This window comes from Pelodiscus sinensis, chromosome 8, assembly GCF_052426305.1.
Source record: "Pelodiscus sinensis isolate ZL-2025 chromosome 8, ASM5242630v1, whole genome shotgun sequence".
Classification (NCBI taxonomy): domain Eukaryota; kingdom Metazoa; phylum Chordata; order Testudines; family Trionychidae; genus Pelodiscus; species Pelodiscus sinensis.
In genome coordinates, this window is record NC_143059.1 from 1,269,830 (window position 1) to 1,295,772 (window position 25,943).

Here is a 25,943-nt window from a genome sequence, read left to right on the forward strand (position 1 = left end):
CGGCTTGCTTTGTCGACAGAACTGGATGTCGTCTAGACGCTCTTTGTCCACAGAAGCTTTGTCGACAGTATCTGTCAACAAAGTCTCTGTCGACAAAAGCCTGTAGTCTAGATGTACCCTTAGGGACAATTTACTAGGGCATAAGCTTAATTTATCCAGCTCACGTACTAAAGGCGAGAGGAGACACATGCAACATACTTCACTTAGAAAGGAAAAATCCAATGTATCCATACAAAACAGGGAACAGCTGGCTAGGCAGTAGTACTACTAAAAAGGATCTGTGGTTTAGAGTGGATCAAAAATTGAATAGGAGTAAACAGTATGATGCTGGTCAAAGACAGACAAATATTCTGGGGTGTATTAACAGAGGTGTCTTATGTATGACACGAGAGATAATTGTTCTGTTCTACTGAGCACTGGTGAGGCCTCAAGCTAGGACACTGGTTCCCAATGGCCAGTCCAAGGACCAGCAGTGGACCGTGAACCCCTGGACCATGGCACACTGCCAGGCCACGTCCCCAGATGTTAACGAGCTTGCCCGCTGGGGTTCCCCATGCAGCAGCAGGATGAGTGGCCCTGCGAACAACTGGGTGTGCTGAAGCTGGAGCCATGGTTGCAGTGAGACTGTCCATACTGGGGCAGCCTCACCGTGGCCCCAGTTCTAGCTCCAGTGGCTGCCACGCAGCCCAAAGGGTGGGGCTGCATGATGGGCAGCTGCAGCATTTGGCCAGGGCCAAGCACCACTTGGAGCCCAGCTGCCGTGGCACTCAGCAGGGGCTCCATGTGATGCTTGGCCTCAGCTGAGCGCCGCAGCAGCTGGACACTTGGCCCCAACTAGGGTTGGGGAAACAGCCGGGCGGCCCTGGGGCAGGCGTGATAAAGGGCCTCCCCGCGGTAAGGCGAGGGGTGATCGCACCCTACCCCGGCCCCTCGCACCAATCCCGGCGAGGGCCGACCAAATGGAGTAAGGCAGTGGGTCCGTGGAGCCCCCCCCCCCCCCCGTCTGCCCTCCTGTGCGCGGGGGCGTGGGGCTCGCACCCATTAAATCCGCCACAACCACACTTTCACTTTAAAGCCCAATTTCTGAGCACTGAAATTCAGGAAAGATGTGGCCAAACTACAGGCAGTCCCCGAGTTACGCGGATCCGACTTATGTCGGATCCGCAGTTACAAACGGGGCTTTTCTCGCCCCGGAGGACGGGAGTGGCGGGACGCCCAGATGAGCCGCGGTTCCGCCACCCGCGTTCTCCGGGGTGAGAAAAGCTGCTCCCCGTCTCCCTGGTCTGCTGGTCAGACCAGGGAGACGGGGAGCAAAGCCTCGGAGGACGCCCGCAGCGGGACAGCCCAGACACACCGCGGCTGTCCCACTGCGGGCGTCCTCCGAGGTTTTGCTCCCCGTCTCCCTGGTCTGCTGGTCCCCGGCTTCCTGGAATCAGCTGCTGATCAGTTTCAGCAGCAGCTCACTTGGGGACGCCAGTTCCGACTTACATACAGATTCAACTTAAGAACAAACCTACAGTCCCTATCTTGTACGTAACCCGGGGACTGCCTGTAGAGGAAGTCCAGGAAAGAGCAACAAAAATGATAAAAGTTTTAGAAAACCAGACTTGTGAGGAACGTTTTTTTTTTTTTTTTAAAAGGCATGGTTAATCCTGAGAAAAGACGACTGAGGAGGGACCTGACAATAGTCTTCAAGTATGGAAAGGGGTGGCATAAAGTGGACAGGAATCAATGGTTCCCAATGTTCACTGAAAGTAGGAAAAGAAGAAAGCAGCAAGGGAGATTTAAGTTGGAAATTAGGAAAGAAGCTTTCTAACAATTATAGAATTAGTTAAGCTCTGGAACATTGTAGCTTTTGAGGAACAGGTTAAACCTAACACCTGCCAGGGATGGCCTGGCCCTGCCTCAGTGACCTCTTTTGATCCCTTCCAGCCCTCCATGTCTCAGAGCAACAGCAGGCAGTTGGGAGCTGACTGGCTGAAAATCAAAGGGACACACCCATAATGTTTGCTTTCACTTGGCACTTTTTCTACAGGCCAATAGAAACTGCTTACCTGCACTCTTAAGCAGTAAAAGCTTGTGGTTTCTTTTGTCCTGCACTTACAGGAACATGAGAGCTGAGTGCTGCACCTCAGGAGTAGCCAGGCCCTATTCAGTCTATCCAAGGGTTTATACTGTGCTCATAACCAGAGTTCCTAGCAGCCTTTAGACTGTCCCTGCTTTGAACAGAAAAGAACCACGCCTCTAGGCATTTTCAATTGATTCACAAAGCTGTGATAACTGGTGGCAAAGCAACTATGCAGGCAATTCAACAGCCAGCATAAGCTCAGCAATCGGTCTTGCATAGCCTTGCATTTAGCCCTTGCTTCCTTTGAGAGAAGATGCATCAGCCAAGGCCCTGGGGTTATCCTGGCATTTTCAGAACTGCTCGCAGATCTTGAATACCTTTATCACTGCCAAAGGCTGGAGTTTACACACCATTCTGCTGTGCTGCAATAGTGTATCAGAGCATACTACAAGACCTGTCCCAGCCCAAGTGGCCAAGTCACAAGGCCCAGCTCTGACTTTCTCCACGTGGTATGAAAACATGGATCCAGGCGATCTGGGCCCCAACCTGCCATAACACTCACAGGCTAGAGATGCAGACTACCCACAGCCACAATGTCCACCTCTGCCTTACCTCCTCCTAACCTAATATTTGTCCTACCAGCCTGTGGGGCTTGTAGCAAATTTACTTGCCTCAGTCGCTTAAAGAGTTGACTGGTAGAAGAGCTAGAGCAAGTTCTGTACCGCAGCTGCTAATCTACCATGAACATGACTGAATGAGGATGGTCTTATTATACACAAAGGCTCATTTTGTGGTACAAGCTTCCTACACAAATGTAGCAGGAAAAATTAGTATTTTCCTGGTTACATAATAAATGATTCTCACATATACTAATTTTGCTAGAAAAAGACTCAAACATGAGGGCTATGTCTAGACTGGCATGATTTTCCGCAAATGCTTTTAACTGAAACGTTTTCCCGTTAAAAGCATTTGCGGAAAAGAGCGTCTAGATTGGCACGGACACTTTTCTGCAAAAGCACTTTTTGCGGAAAAGCGTCCGTGCCAATCTAGACGCGGTTTTGCGCAAGAAAGCCCCGATCGCCATTTTCGCCATTGGGGCTTTTTTGCGTAAAACAGTTTTTAGCTGTCTACACTGGCCCTCTTGCGCAAAAACATTTCCGGAAAAGGGCTTTTGCCCGAACGGGAACGTCAAAGCATTTGCGCAAAAAGCACTGATTTCGGACAGCAGAACGTCAGTGCTTTTGCGCAAAATCAAGCAGCCTGTCTAGACGCAGCCGAGATGTTCTAGGGCCAGATTCTGATCCATTATACTGGTAGAAATCCAGAGTAACTCCACTGATTTCACTGCAATTACTCCACATTCACACAAGTGTAACCATCTGAATCTAGCTCACGAAATCATTTGGGGATGGGGCACAAGGAGCTACGTGAAACTTTGCCTCTGCTAAAGAGCCACATCACAGGTAGAGAGGTTGAAAATAACACAGTGTACTCCTGATGTAAAGCTGTCAACCCCCAAGATTTATTTATACCTGCTGACATGAAACAAAACAACACAAAACAAAAATGCCTCTTCTCCCTCCACAAATGGCAGTGATGCAACATGGGCACATTACCTTTTATAGGATAGGTCAAACACTTAGGCCCAGATCCTCCAAAACCTTTAGGCTTCGAGCTTTCATTGATTTCCATGATAATTAGGAGCCAAAATACCTTTGAGGTTCTGGCCCTCTTAGTGCACTTTGCCACGCTAATAAAGGGGGGAAATGACACCAGTAGGAATAGGATGTTCACATCCCATTGACTTCCAAAGATACCTCCTGCCTTTCTTCCCTAAAACTGAGTAAAACTGAATTGAAAGGTGCCACTAGCGTGCTGCAAACCCTGTGCCAGCGAATGAACGATCCATACCACAACACTGCACAGACTGCAAGCAACTGAAAGGGTGGCAGACCCCCATCTCCAAAGCTCTCTCCTTAGGCAGTGTCCCTGTGTTTTTAGCCTAAATGAGTCATTGTGAGAATGACTCATTTGTCCCCTTCTCTGCCTAAATTCTTCTTATATAGGAAAGCCAATAAGCTCAGCAATGGTTACGATGAAAGTGCTCAAACTGTTATTTATGGCCTGTATTCTGTTGCCCCCACTATATGCTAGGCTCTGTCTATATACACACAATCCCTGCCCCAAACAGCTCATTTAGATAAGCTCTTCAGGGCAGCACCTAGACAGAATGACGACAGGGACCCAGCAATATTCTAGGAGGGCTATGCTATGTTCCAAAGCCAGTCTGCTAGCAGCCAGCTCCTGGAGGCAAGGCCTTCTCTCTCACTAAGTCTACGAGGGCAGTACCACAACGAGTACAAAGAGAAAACAAGACTCTTGTTCCTCATGAACCACATCAAGCCTCCTAACAGCTCATCTGAGCCACAGCAGAGTTCAGAATAAGGGCTAGCACAGTCTCCCTCACCGAGACGGGCCTGCTGACACTAACAGAGTTTCTCTGTTTGCGGTTTGAAAAAGATTTGAAGCCACTGTTCCCACTGAAATCACCTGGAGCTAGACGTGCTGGGAATCGGGGCATACACCACTCCGGGACAGAGCACAGGGAGGCAACAACAAACAACACAAGCCCATTATTACTTACCTGGGGTTGAGATGCCAGATTCATTCTGTATGGATTGGGCTTTCCCTCCTCTGTCACCAGCGGGGACCAGACTTTGGATTCAGTTCTGCAATAAAGGAACATGAATGATAGTTAATTTGATTGTTTTATACCCTGGGTTCAGCTACGGGGATTAAATTTAATGGTTTTTAAACTATTCAGAAACAGGAATCTCAGTAACACCAGGGAAGGGAAAGGGCTGGAAAATACTCCACACAAACTACTGGAAAAGGCAAACGGCACGGCCAGATTGTTGTGGGGAGGAAGAAATCTGTGATACACTGAAAATGGTGGTAAAATTACAAGCTCTCCCCTTAAAATCCTAATGGGTTTCCTTGTCCTGCTCTAGGTTAGGGAGCCCTGAAGACAGCACGCAGTTTGTATTCTCAGTCGTAGTCAGGTTATAGAAATTCAGCAGAGGATGAGGAGTGCTTCAGTTTTAGGGAGCAGTTTGCTTTGGCTCTCTCTGGTTTTGGCAACAGTATGTTACGATGGCTTACGTGGCAGGCAAAGTACTCTTCATCACAGCTGGGCAAAAACATTTTTTGGCAGAGTGTGATTTCAACAAAAAGTTCATTTGGGGATCTGCGGGTATGTCTACACTACAAAGTTAATTCGAACTAACAGCCGTTACTTCGAATTAATTTTCATAGGCGCTACACATACAAGCCACTAGTTCGAACTTAATTCGAACTAGCGGAGTGCTTAATTTGAACTCGGTAAACCTCATTCTACGAGGACTAACGCCTAGTTCAAATTAAGTAGTTCGAATTAAGGGCTGTGTAGCCACTTAATTCGAACTAGTTGGAGGCTAGCCCTTCCCAGCTTGCCCTGTGCCCACTCTGGGCCAAACCAGGGAAACTCTTCTGCCCCCCTCCCGGCCCCGGAGCCCTTAAAGGGCCACGGTCTGGCTACAGTGCTTGTGCCAGTTGCAAGCCTGCCAGCACCCAGCCAGCAGACCCTGCATGGCATGAACCAGCCACCTGCTGCCACCCAGCCCTCCGCCTCTTCCCAGGACCAGGCTGGCGACCCCCAGGAGCCTGCCTGGGGCCACAAGAGGCGGGCGTCCACCTGGTCTAGTGCAGAGATCGTGGACCTCATCAAAGTTTGGGGGGAGGCCTCCAATGTCCACGATCTCCACACTAGGCACAGGAATGCGACCGTCTAGGGCAGGATAGCTGCCAGCCTGGCCACCAAAGGCCACAAGTGAACCCAGGAGCAGGTTTGCATGAAAATCAAGTTGGTCCAGTGAGACCCTCGACCCTGAGCTTAGAACATAAGAATGGCCATACTGGGTCAGACCAAAGGTCCATCTAGCCCAGAAGCCTGTCTGCCGACAGCGGCCACCACCAGGTACCCCGGAGGAGATGGACCAAAGACAATGACCAAGTGATTTGTCTTGTGCCATCCATCTCCAGCCTTCCACAAACAGAGGCCAGGGACACCGTTCCTACCCCCTGGCTAATAGCACTCCATGGACCCAACCTCCATGACATTTGGGTTGACTTGAAACAGTATTCTTCCCCAAGCCTTTCATTTCAGTTTGGTTTGTGTGTGTGTTTTTTTAAAACTTTGGCCAAATTTCAAAATGCAATATTGTTTTGAAATGAAAAAAATCAAAACACAATATTCTGAAATGGTCAAAATGAAATGTTTTGCAACTCAAAGCTTTTTTTTGTTTTGACGGTTTTTTTTATGATCATGAAAAGTTTAAAAAACATCATCCTTCTTTAATCTTGTCCCACAATGGTTCCTAAACCACACAATCAATTGTTCATTCAGCTTTAATCTTCAAGGAAGCACATATATCAACCTGAGACAAAATTCTCTGATTCAGTGGATTGGAGTGACTTTTCACTGTCCCTACACACACAGTACTCTGACTCCATGCACAAGAAGAGACAGCAGAAAGCCTAGCTCATGTATTCAGACTAGTTTGGTTTTAAAGGCATAAACTACCTTATGCAACCATCAGATTAGCCTGGCTAAAGAGAACACATTTTGGCTTCCAAATCTGCATCCACCCCGATTTGTCACGGTCTATAAATAGAAAGAGCAAGGTCAGCCCCAGAGTTACTGTACTTTCTATCCAAGTTAACAGTTACCCAAACAAAAAGGTTAAACTGTCGACATTTTGTCCTCCTGTAGTCTGTGAGACTAAAGGTTCCCTTTGTCTTAACAACAGCTGCAACAAAATCCTTCAATCACTCAGTGAGCAAGCAATTTATGGCACTAGATAAGATATGAGGAAGAGAAATTTAGCATTAACAGGCTTTAAAGAGTGGATTCTTCTAACAGATTCAAGTGAGGGCCCTCTCCAGCTACACACTATTGGTTGCGTCTAGACTGGCATGATTTTCCACAAATGCTTTTAACGGAAAAGTTTTTCTGTTAAAAGCATGTGCGGAAAAGAGCGTCTAGATTGGCACGGACGCTTTTGCGCAAAAGCACTTTTTGCGGAAAAGCGTCCGGGCCAATCTAGACGCGGTTTTGTGCAAAAAAGCCCTGATCGCCATTGGGGCTTTTTTGCGCAAAACAGTTTTTACCTGTTTACACTGGCCCTCTTGCGCAAAAGCATTTGTGCAAGAGGGCTTATCCCTGAGCGGGAGCATCATAATATTTGCGGAAGAACACTGACAATCTTACATGAGATCGTCAGTGTTCTTTCGCAAATTCAAGTGGCCAGGGTAGACAGCTGGCAAGTTTTTCCACAAAAGCAGCCGCTTTTGCGGAAACACTTGCCAGTCTAGACACAGCCCATCCAATATATAAATAAAGTATATGCAGTGAGAGGAGGCGTTAGATTAGTATATTAGGCAACAAGAGGCTCTCACTAATAAGTGATTGGTTAAATCTAACCCAGATGGTGACATCTTTTCAATTTTTGCTCAGAGAGTAGAGGCTGAATACCTATTGGACAAAGTTGTTTGCTCACAGGCCACCAATGGTCTCAAACCAGCTCTCAGGGGAAAGGAATTCAAACCACAAAAAACAACAGCCCAACCGGTTCAAATCGCCACTCCGGCACACACACAAAGCAGCAGCATGGGCCAGACTGCAGGGACTTTTCACCCGTTATCCTCCTGCTCAAGAAAGAGGTATATATATAAGGAACACAGAGAAAGAGAAGGTTGTTACCAACATCATCCCTGTCTGTTGAAGGGCTGTCAAACCTGCCCTTTTCACCACTGCTAGGGATGGGGTTTTACAAAGACATCTATGAGAATTAGACACTCAACTCACAATGAAAGTCAATGGGATTTAGACACTAAGGATCTTTCACAGATCCCAGATTTAATTCGCAGTGATCTGCCATTCAGAATTTGCTTTAAATGGAACTTAGTTTGAACTCAGCCTCACCCAGATCAAAGTTTCAATGTCAGGGTGTAAAAGGAAGAAAGGGGGCTGGGCAATTTTCCTTCTGCTATTGACGCAAAGCTCAGCGAGGGTGTGTGCGCCAGCAGCAAAGATGGGCATGCAGAAAACACTCTCAGCACATGCTTGCAGCTCAGATAGCCATGTGATTTAGTTCATCCAAGCTGGGCAAGCATTATAGCACAGAGAAGAGAGTCACCAATTTGCTGCTGCTCCCCGCCCCACACACACACCCCTCGCAAACATGGCTGAGAAAAGAATTCTCTCAGATTCCAAACTAGCTCTATGAGGAATTAGAGAAAAACTGGTAGGAAGGAGAAGAGGAAAAGTGTATACAAGTTAAGACAGGAGTGTGGAAATAAATACAACATTTCACAAAGACTGGCCTGGAAATGATGTTGGTAAATCTAAGAGTCTGGATCCCATATTCTGCATATGGGAATGGGCCTGAATGGCAGGGGAAGTTTAGAGCTGGACAATGCAGCTCTAATTCTGTAATCAGGGATTGTACACTGGGGGAGGGGAGCAGATATACTGTCTCACTTCAAATCCTAGGCTGAAAGTAACCAAGTAAAATCCCAAAGAAATAACCAGAGTGCCAACACAAGAAAAGTTCCTGGCAGATGTAAGACTTAATATGCTATCCTACCCCTTTCTGAGGTGGGATCATTATGTGAAATAAGGCAGACCAGTGTTTCTTAAACTATGTTCCGCTGAACATTCTGTGAACAATTCACAGCTGTGCCACGACCGCTTTGTTTTTGTCTTTTTTCGTCTGACAATTTTTTTAAAAGAAAATTTTCATAGGTGTTCCGCATAAAAAATTATTATTGTTTGGTATTCAGTGGTCCCAAAAAGTTTAAGAAACATTGAGGTAGACTATATCAGTGTTTCTCAACCAATGGTACGAGTACCCTGTGGGGTATTCGAGAAGTCTGGAGGGGTACGTCAACACAACTGAAATTTGAAGAAAACTGAATTTGTTTTAAGTTTTATAGCGTTTTATTATTTTTGTACTTTTTACACCCAAAAATTTCATCGCCTGCCTGGCTACAATTAAGTTGTTTAAACAAATGTGTTGCAACAGTAGGAAAAAAATTTGTATATCTGAAAACTGTAGGTACTGAGGGTACTTATTTTTTTTTTTTAAAAAGGGGTACTTTATAAAAAAGGTTGAGAAACACTGGACTATATATACCCTCCATCTCAAACATTTTTAGAAGGGAAGTTTAAGGAGCTGTGGTTTGATGGTCAAACACAAGCACCTTCAGGGCATGACATAAGCTTTGAAGTGTCATCATGGCAAGGTATGAGCCCCAGGGTGCAAATAATGAGGCAGTAAATTTGAGTAATCCATTATCTGGCTGACTCACTCTGGCACAGTGATGCTATTTAAATACTGGACCAATCTGCAGCCAGCTAGGACTCCAGGGATATCACAAGGCTGCACTATATGGCTGCTTGGAACTTTGTGGAGGCACTGAAGCGAGAAGGGTCTTCTTGCTCTAAAAGCACAGGCCTTTACCACAAGAGACAGGACTATGCAGCACTTTGTTGGATGGGTTTAAGTTGGGGGCTATAGGTGATGACAAGTGGTGTTCCAAGAAAACCAACACTAGAACACCACTTGTTATCACCTATAGCCCCCAACTTAAACCCGTCCAAAACATTATCAGTAAACTACAACTCAACAACCACAGGACATACCACACTAATACCAACCCTGGAACTTTCCCTTGCAACAAACCCCATTGCCAGCTTTGTCCACATGTTTACTCTGCTGACACCATCATTGGATCTAACCATTTCAGTTACAAGATCACATATTCCTGCTCAGCCAGAAATATAGTTTATGCCATCATGTGCCAACAGTGTCCGTCTGCTATGTATATTGGACAAACTTCTCAGACATTTCGCCAAAGAATGCCCACAAAACAGACATCAGACAGTCTCTCAAAGAAAAAACAGTTTCTTGCCATTTCAACCAGACTGGGCATTGTCTCAACCACCTCACTACATGAATTCTGCTTCAAAGAGACTTTAACATAAGACTACAAAGGGAACAAAAAACAGAACTATGTAGCACTTTAAAGACTAACAAGATGGTTTATTAGGTGATGAGCTTTCGTGGGCCAGACCCACTTACTCAGATCAAATAGTGGAAGAAAATAGTCACAACCATATATACCAAAGGATACAATTGAAAAAATGAACACATATGAAAAGGACAAATCAAATTTCAGAACAGAAGGGGATGGGGGGGAGGTAAATGTCTGTGAGCTAATGATATTAGAGGTGATAATTGGGGAAGCTATCTTTGTAATGGGTAAGATAATTACAGTCTTTATTCAAACTTAAGTGTAAAGTGTCAAATTTAAGCATGAATGACAGTTCAGAGGATTCTCTTTCAAGTGTCGTCTTAAAAGGCCTTTGAAGCAGGATGCAGGTAATCAAGTCATTGAGACAACATCCTTGCTGGTTGAAATGGCAAGAAACTGTTTTTTCTTTGTGATACTGTCCAATATCTGTTTTGTGGGCATTGATCCTTTGGCGAGGTGTCTGAGACGTTTGTCCAATGTACATAGCAGACGGACACTTTCGGCACATGTTAGCATAAATTATATTTCTGGATGCACAGGAATGTGTATTCTTGATCTTATAACTCACTTGGTTAGGTCCAATAATGGTATCAGCAGAGTGAATATGTGGACAAAGCTGGCAACGGGATTTGTTGCAAGGGAAGGGTATGTCTACACTACCACCCTAGTTCGAACTAGGGTGGTAATGTACGCAACCGGAGTTGCAAATGATGCCCGGGATTTGAATTTACCGGGCTTCATTTGCATAAAGCCGGGCGCTGCCATTTTTAAATGTCCGCTAGTGCGGACTCCGTGCCGCGCAGCTACACGCAGCACGGACTAGGCTTCCTAGTCCGAACTACTGTTACTCGAAACGAGGAGTAACGGTAGTTCGGACTAGGAAGCCTAGTCCGAACTACCTAGTCTGTGCCGCGTGTAGCCACGCGGCACGGAGTCCGCACTAGCGGACATTTAAAAATGGCAGCGCCCGGCTTTATGCAAATGAAGCCTGGGAAATTCAAATCCCGGGCTTCATTTGAAACTCCGGTTGCCTACATTACCACCCTAGTTCAAACTAGGGTGGTAGTGTAGACATACCCGAAGGTACCAGGGTTGGTATTAGTGTGGTATGTCCCATGGTGGTTGGTAAGAATCATCTTGAGGTTAGGTGGTTTTCTATAGGAGACTATCCGTCTGTCTCCCAGAGCCTCTTGGAGTTTAGTATCCTCCCTACAAAGGGAAGCCTCTGAACTGTCATTCATGCTTAAATTTGACACTTTACGAATGGGCCTTAACAAAGATGTTAATTATCTTACCCATTATAAAGATAGCTTCCTCAATTATCACCCCTAATATTATTATCTCATAGACACTAACCCTCCCCATCCCCTCTCTGTTCTAAAATCTGATTTGTCAATTTTATATGTGTTTACTTTTTTTGATTGTATTCCTTTGGTATATATGGTCATGCCAATTTTCTTCCACAATTTGATCTGAGGAAGTGGGTCTGGCCCACGAAAGCTCATCACCTAATAAACCACCTTGTTAGTCTTTAAAGTGCTGCCTAGTCCTGTCTTTTGTTTCAGCAAGACCAGACTAACACGGCTACATCTCTGTTACTTTACCACAAAAGGTATCACTCCATTAGCTGCGAGCACTGTAGGGTTATAACAGAGCTGAGCTGATTCTACCCAGAAAGGCAGCAATCCACCCACTTACCATTCATTATAACACTTGAGTATTAAATACATCTGACTTTCATGGTTTTTCCACTGGTCAGCTACAGAGTTCACTTTTTTCACATGAAGGAGAGGGGCTGTGAAACAGGGTAAACCCTAGACTTGGCTGGCAAATGGTTTTGCCTGCAGCGATCATTAGTAAATTTCACACAGGAGTGCTGAATAACAGAGCAGAAAGTAACACAGAGCTCTTCCTGGGCTCCAGAGCCGTATCTGAGGATTAGACAATCTGCATGCCCATACATAGACATGCACTAAGCATCAATGTCTTTTCCCAGGGCCAAGAGAATTATTAGTAAGATGACAGGGCTGGAAAATTCCTGCTGGCAAGACAGCACAAGATGCAACCAGTCCTCACCATTCCAAACCGATCAGTGCCTCTGAACAGTGTATGGTTTGATCTGCATGACACAGAACAGTTACATTCTTTTTTATCCCCCAACATTTCTTCTCGTAATGCTTCTGAGTTCTTGCATTTTTCACTTTTGTTGCAATATAACCTGGTAGGAGACTCTTCCCTGTGCCGGTGGCAGCTTAAGAGAAGGAATGCAAAGCTTTGCTTCTTGGCAACCATTCTGGCCAAAGAACCAGACTGGTTTTCAAGCTAAAAAGATGTGATAAGAATTTACATGCTGGCACCAGAGAAAGGCAGCTAGAGGCGTGAAGAAGGAGGTGGTGAGGTTACATAGTTGTATTCCTTTTTGCAAATATTGTCATCCCATCCCAGCTCACACATGCTTTCATCACAGAGAGGGGGCTACTCAGTGTTTTTGATAGAGATATGCAAAATGTTGCCATTTGGTTGCTCCTGGTTACATACCAGCATGGTATTATGGGTCAGAACTCCCTGTTTGCTCAACTTGTGAGAGCCAAGAATATTGCAATTAACACCAACTCAAGCATGCCAGTGAAACATGCTTTCATCTGGATAATCCAAATCCATTTATGCATCTGTTCTAGAAGCACACAGAAATCTCATGCATGAGGCTTGGGTCCCATGCAAGAGGTGCTTCTGAACCAGAGCTAGCTGAGCTGAGTGAGTAATTTGGCTGTATAAGAATTTTGCTGTTGTACTTTGGTTTTCCCTTCCTTGAATCCAAATGAAGCTCTTTTATCTATTGCACCTCCTGAATCTTTTTCCGTCACCAATGGCTCCCAACACACTCTGAGTTCCCAGTGTCCTGGTGGTATGTTCCTATCTGCCCTGCTTCTCGTTCCCATAAAGGAAAACCAGCTCATTTTGATTATTTACAGCTGGGAAAATATATTTTGCTTTGTCCAAGAATCCCAATTAAAAAAAAAAAAAAAAAACAGAGCAGAAATTCTAAGTAAAGCAGGATAAGAGCTCAACGAGTCCCATGTAAAAGCCAAAACTTCATCTTTCCAAAGAACAAAGCAGGCGCGACACCCTGGTTGTGAACCTCCTGAACTTGGCGATAAGGATTTTGGGTGTAGAATCCAAACTTTCCCCAAGAAATTTGAAAAGGGGGTTGGACAAGCTTTGAGGAGCCATGATTTGGGTTCTGGTGTCCATCTCTTTGATCAATGAAGGGCAGCACTGCTAGATACTGAAATAAATATGGCGTCAGAGAGGGACCTTGGAGATGGAAGTGACGAGGATTGTATGTGATTTTAGATAGATAGATAGATGGGGGTCTGGAGATAGACGAATGGACAATTCGTTAGTCTCTCTCAGCCAGTGGTACGAGTACCCTTGAGGGTACTTGAGAGAAGTCTAGGGGGTACGCTAACACAACTGACATTTGGAGAAAACTGAATTTTTGTTTTAAGTTTTACAGCATTTTATTATTTTTATATTTTTTATATCCACAAATTTCATTTCCTACCTGGCTATGATTAAGTTGTTTAAACAAATGTGTTGCAATGGTAGAAAAAAATTGTGTGTCTGAAAACTGTAGGTACTGGAGGTACTTATTTTTTTTAAACGGGCACTTTATAAAAAAAAGGTTGAGAAACACTGTACTGCAGGATGCCTGTAGATCAGGGATTTTGTTCTTTGTTTTTGACTATGAAAGGTGCTTGAGACATGGAGCTTGACAGAAGATGCCAATAGGCAGGACTTGACAAACGGCGGTGAAAGCTGCTTGCCAGCCCCGCACTGCGCATGCACAAGAGCCGCATTGCGCATGCATGCGCTGCCGGTAAACGGGGCGCGTGGCTGAAATCTACTCGCCACAGACGAGTAGATTCTCTAGTTTGTCGAGCCCTGCTAATAGGCATATATTAATGTGACTAGCAGAGAACGTAAGTAGGAACTGACACCAGGTGTGTCAACATTTGAGAGCTACTACACTCAAATGGCAGCAAACAGAGCTCTCTAAAGGATGCTGTTATCTCAGTGAGCCAAACCGCAGGAAGTGCATTCACTATTTTGGAAACCATGGGAGGGTGGGTGGGCACAGCCTGCCCACTTCTTAAGGTCCCTCTCCCAGTCCTGCGCGAGGGACGACTAGACCCAGGGTCCAACTAATTCTGGGGGAAAATAATGAAGAACAAGGTCAGGGGGTGCGGGTCACAGGTTTAAAACAAGGGAGCCGGATGGGGACATTGAGCAGAGAACCCTGGACAGCGCCCACTGCTCCTCAAAGCTATCGATGGAGCCAGTGGACGCCGCCCAGAGGAACTCTGCCTGGATACATGACACTAGAGAGGAACGGAAGCAGGCCCCACAGTCGCAGAGAACCCCCTCATCCAACATCCTCCTCCTGGTGTCATATATGGTGGCCTTAGCCAGGGCCAGAAGGAGGCTGATGAGGAGGTCTCGTGACTTTGTGCATTCAGAAGAGCCCATTCAACAGACCAAGTTCATGCTTGGTGTTAGCTCTTCAGAGGTTAGTGGACATGCAGAGCTGAATTTTTCCCCACAGGATTAACTGAGAGACCAAAACATGCATGTTTTCTTTAGTTAGTAATTTGATCCACTCCCAGATGTGCTATGCTGGACTTCCTGCCTACAATCTGATCTGAAATATTTTTGAGCTATTACCATCATCAAGGAAAATACTGAAACAGGAAACATCAAAATGCTATTGATAGTCATAATCAAACACACAGCACAAACAGCATTTCCTTTATCAGAACCACTCATGCCCATTCAAAACTCTACATTTACATGACCCACAAACAGTCAGAGGCGTATGCAAAGTTCGGGGAAATTCAGGTACATAGCTCCCAGTAAAATAAGGTGGTCTCATAGGGAACCAGATACTCATTTGTAAGGCTAGGAATAAACTTGCATGATACCTTCATGGCTTTTAGATGTCTATTAATATAATGAAGATCATGAATCAGTGTTTCATTCATTTTGTAAAATGGAGATCCTCTCAGGAAGTCAGCTACCTAGCTCTGTATGCAGATCCCATTACCAATGTACCAGAGTACTTAGCTCTGTAAGTTGGATTCAAACCCACAATCGTAAAATCACTAACTAAAACATGACTGTAAAATCACTAACACTAGACCAGGACCATGAGCAGATTCTCCTCGCAATCTTGGATACTCAGAGGCTACGTCTACACTGGCATGAATTTCCGAAAATGCTTTTAACGGAAAAGTTTTCCATTAAAAGCATTTTTGGAAAAACACGTCTAGATTGGCAGGATGCTTTTCCACAAAAGCACTTTTTGCAGAAAAGCGTCCGTGGCCAATCTAGATGCTGTTTTCCGCAAAAAAGCCTCGATTGCCTTTTTCGCGATCGGGGCTTTTTTGCGGAAAACAGTACTGTGCTGTCTACACTGGCCCTTTTGCGCAAAAGTCTTTCGGAAAAAGACTTTTGCCAAAACGGGAGCAGCATAGTTTTTCCGGAAAAGCACTGATGATTTTACATGAGATCGTCAGTGCTTTTCCGGAAATTCAAGCGGCCAGTGTAGACAGCTGGCAAGTTTTTCCGCAAAAGCAGATGATTTTGCAGAAAAACTTGCCAGTCTAGACACAGCCAGAATGTTTTGTAGTCCCCAGGAACTAGGCTCCAGAGATCATAATTTTAAAATTATTTAGGTCCAATTATGCTCTCACAAGGTTCATGTGTTACTGCTCTGGGGACATGGGGAATAGGAAGATGCAGCTTAGCACATTAGCCTTGGCTCTGCTCTTTCTTCCAGCGTAAGTCCTTTATGAACTACTGTGACATCTGTGCTCCTTTGGGGCAATGTGGACCACAAAACCCAGGATGAAGCGTGAGGGGGAAAAGCATCCATGCCAATCTAGATGTTCTTTTCTGCAAATGCTTTTAATGGAAAAACTTTTCCGTTAAAAGCATTTGCGGAAAATCATGCCAGTCTAGACGTAGCCATACTGTTGCCATCAAAGTACAACACAACACCAATTGCCCCAGTAAGAGCCGATCTTCTCAGTGACTTACCTGCCAAATCCACATCTGAAGAAGTGGGCTGTTCCCATGAAAGCTCATGATACCAGCTATATGTTTCGTTAGTCTAAGGTACTGCAAGACTATTTGTTGTTTTTAAACGTTTCCACTTACAGACTAATTCGGCTGCCTCTCCGAAGCTTACCTGCCGACTGTCAGGGTTATGTCATCTATGCAGCTCTTGATTTTGTTCTGTGCTTCTAAGTGTGTCATGTTTTCGGTGTTCTCTCCATCAATGGCCACGATGACATCTCCTATGCATAAATTGGCTAATGCAGCTTTGCTGCCAGGAGTCACCTAGGAGAGAAGAAGAAGGTAATAATCCAAGGGAAATTGGATTTTCCATACCATTTCTAGTCTGAAAGTGAGGACCCAGACATTTCAGAAACAATTGACAAAGTCCATAGTGTGGTTTGTTTGATATCAAGGAATTGGAGTGGGGAAGAATGGAAGAAATTAAATATTAAAAAGATATGTTTTAAATAAAAGTGGATTTGGGCTAAGGCATTTAGGGTATGTCTAGACTGCATCCCTCTGTCGGCAGAGGGATGCAGATTAGGCAGGCTGACATTGCAAATGAGGCAGGGATTTAAATATCCCGTGCCTAATCTGCATAAAAATGGCCACTGTGTTTTGCTGACTCGGCACTTTGTCGACAAAAAGTGGCAGTCTAGAGGGGGATCTGTCGATAAAGAAAGCCTTTTTTGACAGATCCTGTAAACCTCCTTTCAGGAGGCATAAGGGATCTGTCGAAAAAGGCTTTCTTTCTCGACAGATCCCCCATTAGACTGCCGCTTTTTGCTGACAAAGTGCTGAGTTGGCAAAACGTGGTGGCAGTTTTTATGCAAATTAGGCACGGGACATTCAAATTTGCAATGTCGACCTGCCTAATCTGCATCCCTCTGCCAACAGAGGGATGCAGTCTAGACATACCCCTAGGTCCAGATGCCAATTTCCCCCAAAACCCAAAGTATTAAGAATCCAGGGTTTTGCTCTGAACCATAGATATGTAGATGCCATGTTTATTTCTCAGTCCAGGTGACTATGGAAAGCAACAGAGAATGAACACACATACAAGAGAGAAAGGACTGGAGCATGCTCAGCAACTCACTAATTCTGCAACTAAACCACAACTGCTCTTCACCATGGAGAGCCTCACAACTGGCAATTAGGAAGGCCAGCTCCTTGGAAACAGAGAGAGGCAACCCAGAAAACACACTGTAGCAGAAGCATTACAGAGAAATGTGCACCACTGAAGGCAGCTACACAAGTTCAGATCTTGATCATGCGCTTACAACTGTGAGCAGTTTCTCAGAATCTCTGGCTGCAGCTCCGCTCCCAGCATGGATCTGCTGTAGGGCTGTGTCTCTGGCTTATAACAGGGACTCATCCACTAATGTGAGCCATCAAGTACCAGCAATGCCCCTCTGCCAGGTCTATTAGCCAAACGACCGTCTCTGCGCCAAAGGATAAATGGACGCAAATCAGACACCAGGAATGGTAACACACAAACCTCTAGGGCAACATTTTAACTTCCCTGGACATTCACTAATGGATTTAAAAGTAGCCATCCTTTTACAAAGAAACGTATCACCCAGTTACAGAGGGAGAAAGAAAAACTGGAGCTCCTTTTACAAGTTCAACAGTATCAACACAGGTGTCAATAAAGATTTGAATGGGATAACACGCTATAAAGGCAATTTCCCCCGCCTTTGAAATTCGCATTTCCACGCCATATGCTATCAATGATAAACATCAAGCCTGACTTAATCAGCTTCATTAACACTGGTCCTACAATTGACAGGTAACTGCTTTTGCTGTTATATATACCCTGGATTCTGTCATTTCCACTCCAACTTACCAGAAATGGGTTTTACCCATAAAAGCTCATGATCTAATATAAGTGTTAGTCTCTAAAGTGCCACAGGACTGCTCACTGTTTTTAAAATTACAGACTAACATGGCTATATCTCTGATACCCTCCACCAGGAAACAATTATTTATTCTTTGATTCATCCTACTTTTCAGTGTGCTGGAACAGCTATTAAGTAGCTGAGCAAGCCCAGCTGAGCTGTCAGGCATAAATATACATTGTTTATAAGTTTTAGAGAGAGCTCCTAGTATAGGCCTGCAAGCAGAGAACATCCCTTGGGACAGTGAGGGAGAAAACCTTACACTGATGTGCATCAAAGTGTGATGGGGAAGCAGGATCCGAAGGCAGGAGTCCCACCCCCTGCACGAAAGCCAGGCTGAGCCCCTGCGCCACGAAAAGCAAGTGGCTCTGCTGAGCTTGCTTGGCAGCCACAGGAGACACATGCGCAGTGAGTCCCAGCCCGGACGCTCCGGGGAGAGGCGAGGAGCACACGCGCCGACGTCGTGAGGATGAGCGGCTCAGCCGGGCTTGCCGGGGAACCGCTGACATCGCATGCGCAGTGCGTCCCAGCCTGGACGCTCCGGGCAGAGGCAAGGAGCACACGCGCCGACGTCGTGAGGATGAGCGGCTCAGCCGGGCTTGCCGGGGAACCGCTGAAATCGCATGCGCAGTGAGTCCCAGCCTGGACGCTCCGGGCAGAGGCGAGGAGCACACGCGCCGACGTCGTGAGGATGAGCGGCTCAGCCGGGCTTGCCAGGGAACCGCTGAAATCGCATGCGCAGTGCGTCCCAACTGGGATGCTCCGGGCAGAGGCGAGGAGCACACACACCAACATAGTGAGGATGAGCGGCTCAGCCGGGCTTGCCGGGGAACCGCTGAAATCGCATGCGCAGTGAGTCCCAGCCTGGACGCTCCGGGGAGAGGCGAGGAGTGCACGCGCCGGCGTCCTGACGACAGGGCGCTGGGTTTAAAGGAGGGACAGACCCGAGCAGGAAGAGGACTGACAGAGCTGAGGAAAGGGCAACAGCCGGGACTGGAGCAGGAGCCAGAACTGGAGCAGGGGTCGCAGAGAGGGAAGGAAGCAGCCCAGGACAGGGCAGGACGTTGCCTGCAGACCGATGAGTTTGGGGACAGACTCCCTCACCGGTCGAACGGGGATCGTCAGAACCTGTTCTTAGGGTCCTGGGCTGAGACCTGGAGAGAGGGCGGGCCCAGGTCTCCCTTCCCCCTTGGCAACCCGGCCCTTTTTCGGATCTGACAACTAGGACCTGAATCCTTGCCGCGATTCGAACTATAAACTTAACCGCGAATTAGGGTGGACGATAGCACACTATAACACAAGGTCAGAATGGCCCATTGTCATACAGTTATTGCACTTTTTCTGAGGATGGAGGGATACCAACAATGAGATATTCTCTTCAGACCTTTCTGTCATGGCTGCATCACCCCCATAGCTTGACCTAGACACTTGACACCAACCCAAGGTCATCAGAGGTATTACAGTTCTCATGTACCTGCCTGCCACTTTAAATTACTTCAATAGGCAATATATTCCCATAGTAGTCTATTGCAGAGCTAATGAAGTGGCCTATGTTCCAGGCCCAGAAAACATCCACTGACAAATTTAAAGCCTGTCCCAAATCAAAACACCCCCCATCTTTGAGAGAGAGAGATCTGGATCTAAACTGTGCAGCTGGGTGCATCTCCAAGGGCTGCTGGTGAACTGACTGAGCCTTCGGGGGAGACAGGGATCCGGGATCCAGTATCCCTAACTCAGCCACCAACTTGCTCTGTGACCTTGGGCCGCTTTATGCCTTTGTTTTCCCAGCTCTAGGATGGGGAGATAACGTGTTCCTTGCCTGGGAATGGGCACTGAGGTCTACAGACATTGCCAAGTTTTCTTTTTATTTGCTGTAAACCAGATAATATTCAACGTGGTTACAAAAAACAATGCACTAGCATGACCAGTGCAAGAGAGCCTCAGCCGGGACTAGGCAGTTTGCTCTTCCTCCCAGTACAAGCTCATTTCTAAGAGCCTCTCACCTTTGCTTGCATCCAAAATCTTTAACCTACAGAACTGATGTCAGCCAAAGACACTGACACATGAACCTGCAGAGCAAAGCCCAAGGGGGTTGAGCTAGTGGAGGCTGCAGAAAAACATGAGTTGTGGTTGCTCTGCACGTGAGGTGCTGTGTTACCCTCTCTGCCAGCTCAGGGAGTCATGACATCTAGCATTGTTCTGCACAGACTCAACTATTTTGGGCGCAAGGTGGCTGATGCAGATCCAGGCCCAAGACTAACACATCTCACCTAAGCAGAAGTGATAAGGTGCCTAGTAAAGAGAAAAAAAGCAAACTTTCATGTCCAGTCTTTTCAAAGCACATCTGTCATTCTGTAAATCACTGGTGACATGTGAGGGGGGCCGAGGGGCCACAGGGCCCCCAAACAGTGAGTGGGAGAGGCGAGGGACCAGAGCCTCAGGGCAGCCCGGGAGAATAATGGGGGAGGCCTGGCACCCACAGCAGGGGTTAGGCCTCCCCACACAGCAGCAGCGGAGGGAAGTGGAACAACATGGCTACTGCTCACAACACTCCCCAGTGGGAAGCAGAGCGACATAGCTGGGGGAGCAGAGCAAACTAGGGCTGTGTCACTCTGCTCCCCTCACCACTGCTGATGAGTAGGAGGGGCCCGACCGCTTGGGAGACAAGTTGTGGTGGCATGTGAGGGGGGTCACATGGCCAGTGCCCCCCCTGAATCTTTCCTAACCACTTGCATGTGCTGTAACTAATGTTTTGCCCTGAAACGTAACCTTCACTAAACCCTGCACCTCATTGCTTCCACCCTCTGTGCGTCAGACCAAATGTGTCAGCACTAGCAGAGGAGTCTTGCAAAGGGGAAAGCCAGCCCCTCCTTCCTGAGTGATTAGTGAATAGCAGTAAAGCCTCCTCTTCCTCTGCTTGGCTCAGCTGGCAGGATCTGTGCTGGGCTCCTCTCCCTGCTAATGCTGCCTTTGAAATTCTCCCCATTACAAATTAGGCCAGTAAAGTTACAAACCTTCCCAGCTAGAAAAGATGTGTGTTGAGTTGCACAGACGAGGGGGAAGCAAACCCCTTGGAAGAACACGTCCTCTCAATTGTGACAACCAATATCCAACCTGCAAGTCCCAGGGAAAGGGACAACCAAAACTCATTGGAGCCTAGCATACAGCTACACTCACTAGCCAATCAGAATTCAGTAGTGTCACCAGGTGTCCAGTTTTGAACCAGACAGTCCAGTATTTGAGCCATTCTTATGTTCTGTGCCTTGACCATAAGGGATAGGCTGAACACGAGACCCTGGAGGGGGAGAAGAGCGCAGTCACCTTGCGACATGTAGGTGATATTCTTCTGGCCAGTTATGCCCTTTAGTCATGGGGGGGCTGGGGAGAGGAGATTTGGAGAGATTAAAAGAAGGGAAGGCCACTAACCCTCCCTATGCTGAGACCCTTCTCAGAAGATGGAAGAAGTTAGTCCAGGTGAGCTTCCTGTAGTTCATTGGTAATATTGCCTGCTGAAGATGAGCATTCTATTTGTATTAGACACTGAGAAGCCTGCACAGCTCTAGTAACAATAGCGTTCAAGATTCAAAAAACTTTATACCCCTGAAGGGTGCCTAAGCGCCTCTTGAAACAGGCTCGTGTATGTCAGCTTGTTTGTTCCGAGACAGCTGTGCAACACCTTCACGGTGGGTCATTTCACAAAGCCAAGACATGCTGAACATAAGTGTTTAATCATGAAAAAAAAAATCGTACATTTAGGGATGCAGGCAATGAGTTTTACTGTAGATCACTAGAAAAACCATTAATAGAATATCCCAATGCTCTGCTATAGACACAGTAATCTAAAACCTATAGGTAGGGTCCTGCCATGAAAAATACAGTCACGGACCGCGAAATTTGTTCTTGTGTGTGCTTTTATCTTACATGACACTATTTATGTGTGGGAGACCAGTGTTTCTCAAATTGGGGGTCATGACCGAAAGGGCAGTTGCGGGGGGCGAGGGGGGTGCAGTATTGCCATCCTTACTACTGTAGTGATTCTTTCCAAGCTGGACAGCCTGAGAGGGCCCAGCTGTGAAGGCAGCAGTGCAGAAATTAGGATGGCAATCCCATATTGGGCCATCCTTACTTGTGTGCTGCTGCTGCTAGCAGCAACTCTGCCTTCAGAGCTGGGCTCCCAGCCAGCAGCCACTGCTCTGAAGGCAGAAGTAAGGGTAGCAATACTGCAACTCCCCCTGCAATAACCTTGTGACCCTCCCCAAACTCCTTTTTGGCTCAGAACCCCTACAATTACCATACTGTGACACTTCCGATTGAAATAGATGAAATCATGGTCTAGGTGGTGTTGGCCCTCCAATGAGTGCAGGGCCTGGACTAGATGACTTCGAGGTCCCTTCCAGTTCTATGATTCTCCTGAAATCTTCCCCAATTTTCAGCAATCTACTTAAGCCTTAGCTAAAGAAGGTCTTGACCATGTTCCCTCTAATGTTTTATGTCCGTGTGCAAAGTTATTTTTGTTATGTGCTCCAATATGAAGGCAATGTCTCCCATAACAAAAGTCATTCTGAATGGCAGGGATGGGGCTGAGGAGTTAGGGGCAGGAGAGGACTCAAGGCTGGGGCAGAGAGTTAGGGTCTGGAGTAAGAGCTCTTGCTGGGGACGCAGGCTATTGGGTGAGGTGTCCAGGGCGCAGGCTATCCTGGGGATAGACGACTGCCCCCAGCCCTCTCTCACCACAGCACTTTGGGGCCAGGTGAAAGATGCCTCTCCACAGCTGCTGCAGTTCCAGCGGGTACAGCATGGGGAGGGGCACCTGAAAGGAACCAAAGAATACACCTGGTTCCTTTCAGGTGAGCCAGCAAGGCCTGTAGTATTCCTGTGGACAGAGTTCTTAAGGCTTTTCCAAAATTCCATGTGCTAAGCAGCTTGTGTTTTGGATTAAGGAAGTACAAGCCCCCTGGCAAAAGACTATAAAGACAGCTGCATCATCACCATTTTATCTGCAATCCTGCTTCTTATCTCTGGAGTCATGTTTCTACCAACCAAACTCTGAACAAAGGACAAAACAAGCCATCCAGACTCTGGATGTGTTCCAGTGGGACTTTCAAGCCAGCAAACTTAATAATATCGCTAAGCACTTTATACGTGGACTTTGAAATCCATGTATCTGACTGTTTTACTATTTAACAACTCTTCTTACACACACACACACACACACACACACACACACACACACACACACACCCTTTCTATAATAAATCTTTAGTTTTAGGCACTAAAGGTTTGGCTGGCAGTGTGGTATTTTGGGTAAGATCCAAACCTAGTAACGGGCTTCTGACCCCAAAGGGTCAGGAGAACGTTCTATACATGTGATCAGAGTTTTTAAAATAACTTCTCATTGTACTGGACCAAAGTACTGACTGGGAGCCAGAGAACTGGAATGCAATAAAGGAGACCATGTGATTTCTTGTTTAGCTTCTTGAAGTGTGGGAGAGCAGAGGCAGTTTCTCATGTGAGTTAATGAGTGTTACACCAGTTTTGAAAGCATCTTCTCTCCCTTTTGCAGCCTGCTCTGACTATGGCCCAAGCACACCAGGTCACAACATATTTAAGCCAGCAGAAGGTAATAAAAAATAAGATAGCAGCATGAGATTTTTTTAAAATGATCTGTGAGCAGGAGCGGACTGGCAATCAAAATAGGCCCGGAAAATAGGTTGAGATCAGCCCACTTTTTCACATCAAAGAATTTTTTTAAAATTTACTTTGACCCCCATTAGCCACACCCCCTGACTCCCATTAGCCACACCCCCTGACTCCCATTAGCCACACCCCCTGACTCCCATTAGCCAGGCTTTGGAGGTAACACTCTTGGGGCAAGATGGACACATGACCAGAAGTAAAAGGTGTCATGTGACCCCTCTAAGGACTTTTCCCACCATCCTCCTACCAGTAGGGATTAGTTTGGCCCCCACCAAACCCCCCTCATGCAACTAACCTGCAATTGCATTAACCCAATGTGTGTGATATTAACTCGGGGGCGGAGAGGCTGGGGGCAGTGTCCCCTCTAAGAGTTTCCTCCCACCAGCCCTTCTCTCCCCCGTGCCCACTCCTCCAGTAGCCCCACTCTGATCATGTGAGCTACCCCTCCTCATCCCCTCTCCTAACACCTCCCTCTACACACCTGCCCTGCCTCTCTCCTCTAGTGCTGGTCCCTCCCCTGCAGGTTTCTGCCCTTCTGCTGAATTCCCTGACACCTACACCCTCCTGGTGCCCCCCTTCCTTCACTGCCCTGCCCCCTTTTTCCCTGATGCCCACCCCCTCACCACCCTCTGTCCCCATTCCTCTCATGCCCCTCTGCCCTCACACATGACTTGCGCCATCCCTGCCTTCTTCATGCCCACCCCTTTTTTCAAGTCTTCTCCCAGCACCTCCTCCTCCCCCTCCCCCTCTAGGTCCCAATGCCCTTACCCTCTCCTCTCCCAGCATCACCCTGTCCCCCTTCCCACTGACACCTCCCCTCCTGCCCTTTTCCTCATTGTCTCCACTTGGCCCCCTGGCATTTGTCTCTCCTCCACCCTGTCCCTTGGTGCCTTCCCCTTTCATAGACTTTAAGGTCAGAAGGGACCATTATGATCATCTAGTCTGACCCCCTGCACAGTGCAGGCCACAAAATCTCACCCACCCCTCCTAGAATAATCCTCTCACCTATGTCTCAGATATTGAAGCCTTCAAATACTTTGAAGACCCCAAGATGCAGAGAATCCTCCAGCTGTGATCTGTGCCCCATGCTACAGAGGAAGGCGAAAAACCTCCAGGGCCTCTACCAATCTACCCTGGAGGAAAATTCCTTCCCGACCCCAAATATGGCGATCAGCTAAACCCTGAGCATGTGGGCAAGACTCATCAGCCAGACATCCAGAAAGTTCTCTATAGTAACTCCTATCATCCCTCCTTTCTTCTCCTGGCATGCCCCCCTCCCCACCCCTCCGCACAAGCCCCTTCCTCTCCTACACTTTCCCCTCCCCCACCTTCTGCCTTCCAGTTTGCGGCGCTGGAGTCTGTGATCACGTCCCGGAAGTCCCCGCAGCCCTGGCCCCAGCTGCTTCCAGGGCTCCAGACCATGTGCTGGGCCGCGTGGTACAACACTGGGCTGGATGGTTTTAAAGTCCCGGGCCGTGATGCCACGCCACGCCCAGGCATCTCCCCTTACAGCTGTTGCATGGTGTTTCAGCATGCTGCGCATGTGCTCCCTCAGCCCTACCATGCCCCGTACATGGCCGGTGCTGGGGAATTTAAAGTGCGGGCCCGTCACAATCCCCCTCCTTCTCCAGCAGCCACCAGCCGGCCCTTTGTTCGGCCCTTCGGAGGACAGCCCACAGGGAAATTCCCGGTATCTTGCTGAGCCAGTCTGCCCCGGCCTGGGAGGAGATACAAATGAGCCAACCCCTGAATCAGGATAAGAATAATATCTAGTGATATTGCTGCTGATCAGCCAGGTTTAACCCACTTTGGCCTATTGGACGAATTCCAGCCTAAAGTTCAATCCTTTTCCTCCCACCCGCATTTCTGTTTTGCCATGAGTAATGTAGTTAGCATTTGGAATCTCATGCTAGGCAGACGTGCCTTCCCCCATTGGAAAGCCTGCAGCTGGGTCAACAGAGATTAAAGGCTAAGAGAAAATTCTCGTGAGCACATTTCCCTTCATATCATTAGCTTTGGTTTCT

At 47.0% G+C, this 25,943-nt stretch overlaps 1 protein-coding gene across 5 annotated transcripts in view; it reads right to left on the reverse strand.

The window, feature by feature from the left end:
* PDLIM1 (PDZ and LIM domain 1) overlaps positions 1 to 25,943 on the reverse strand; it is a 54,092-nt gene that overhangs the window by 18,565 nt on the left and 9,584 nt on the right. For all 5 annotated transcript variants that reach the window (XM_075935730.2, XM_075935731.2, XM_075935733.2 and 2 more), the window contains 2 exons: positions 16,455 to 16,606; positions 4,713 to 4,797 (listed from right to left, as the gene is read on the reverse strand). In XM_075935730.2, the coding sequence (XP_075791845.1) occupies positions 4,713 to 4,797; positions 16,455 to 16,606 (237 nt within the window). The remainder of the gene's footprint in view (positions 1 to 4,712; positions 4,798 to 16,454; positions 16,607 to 25,943) is intronic.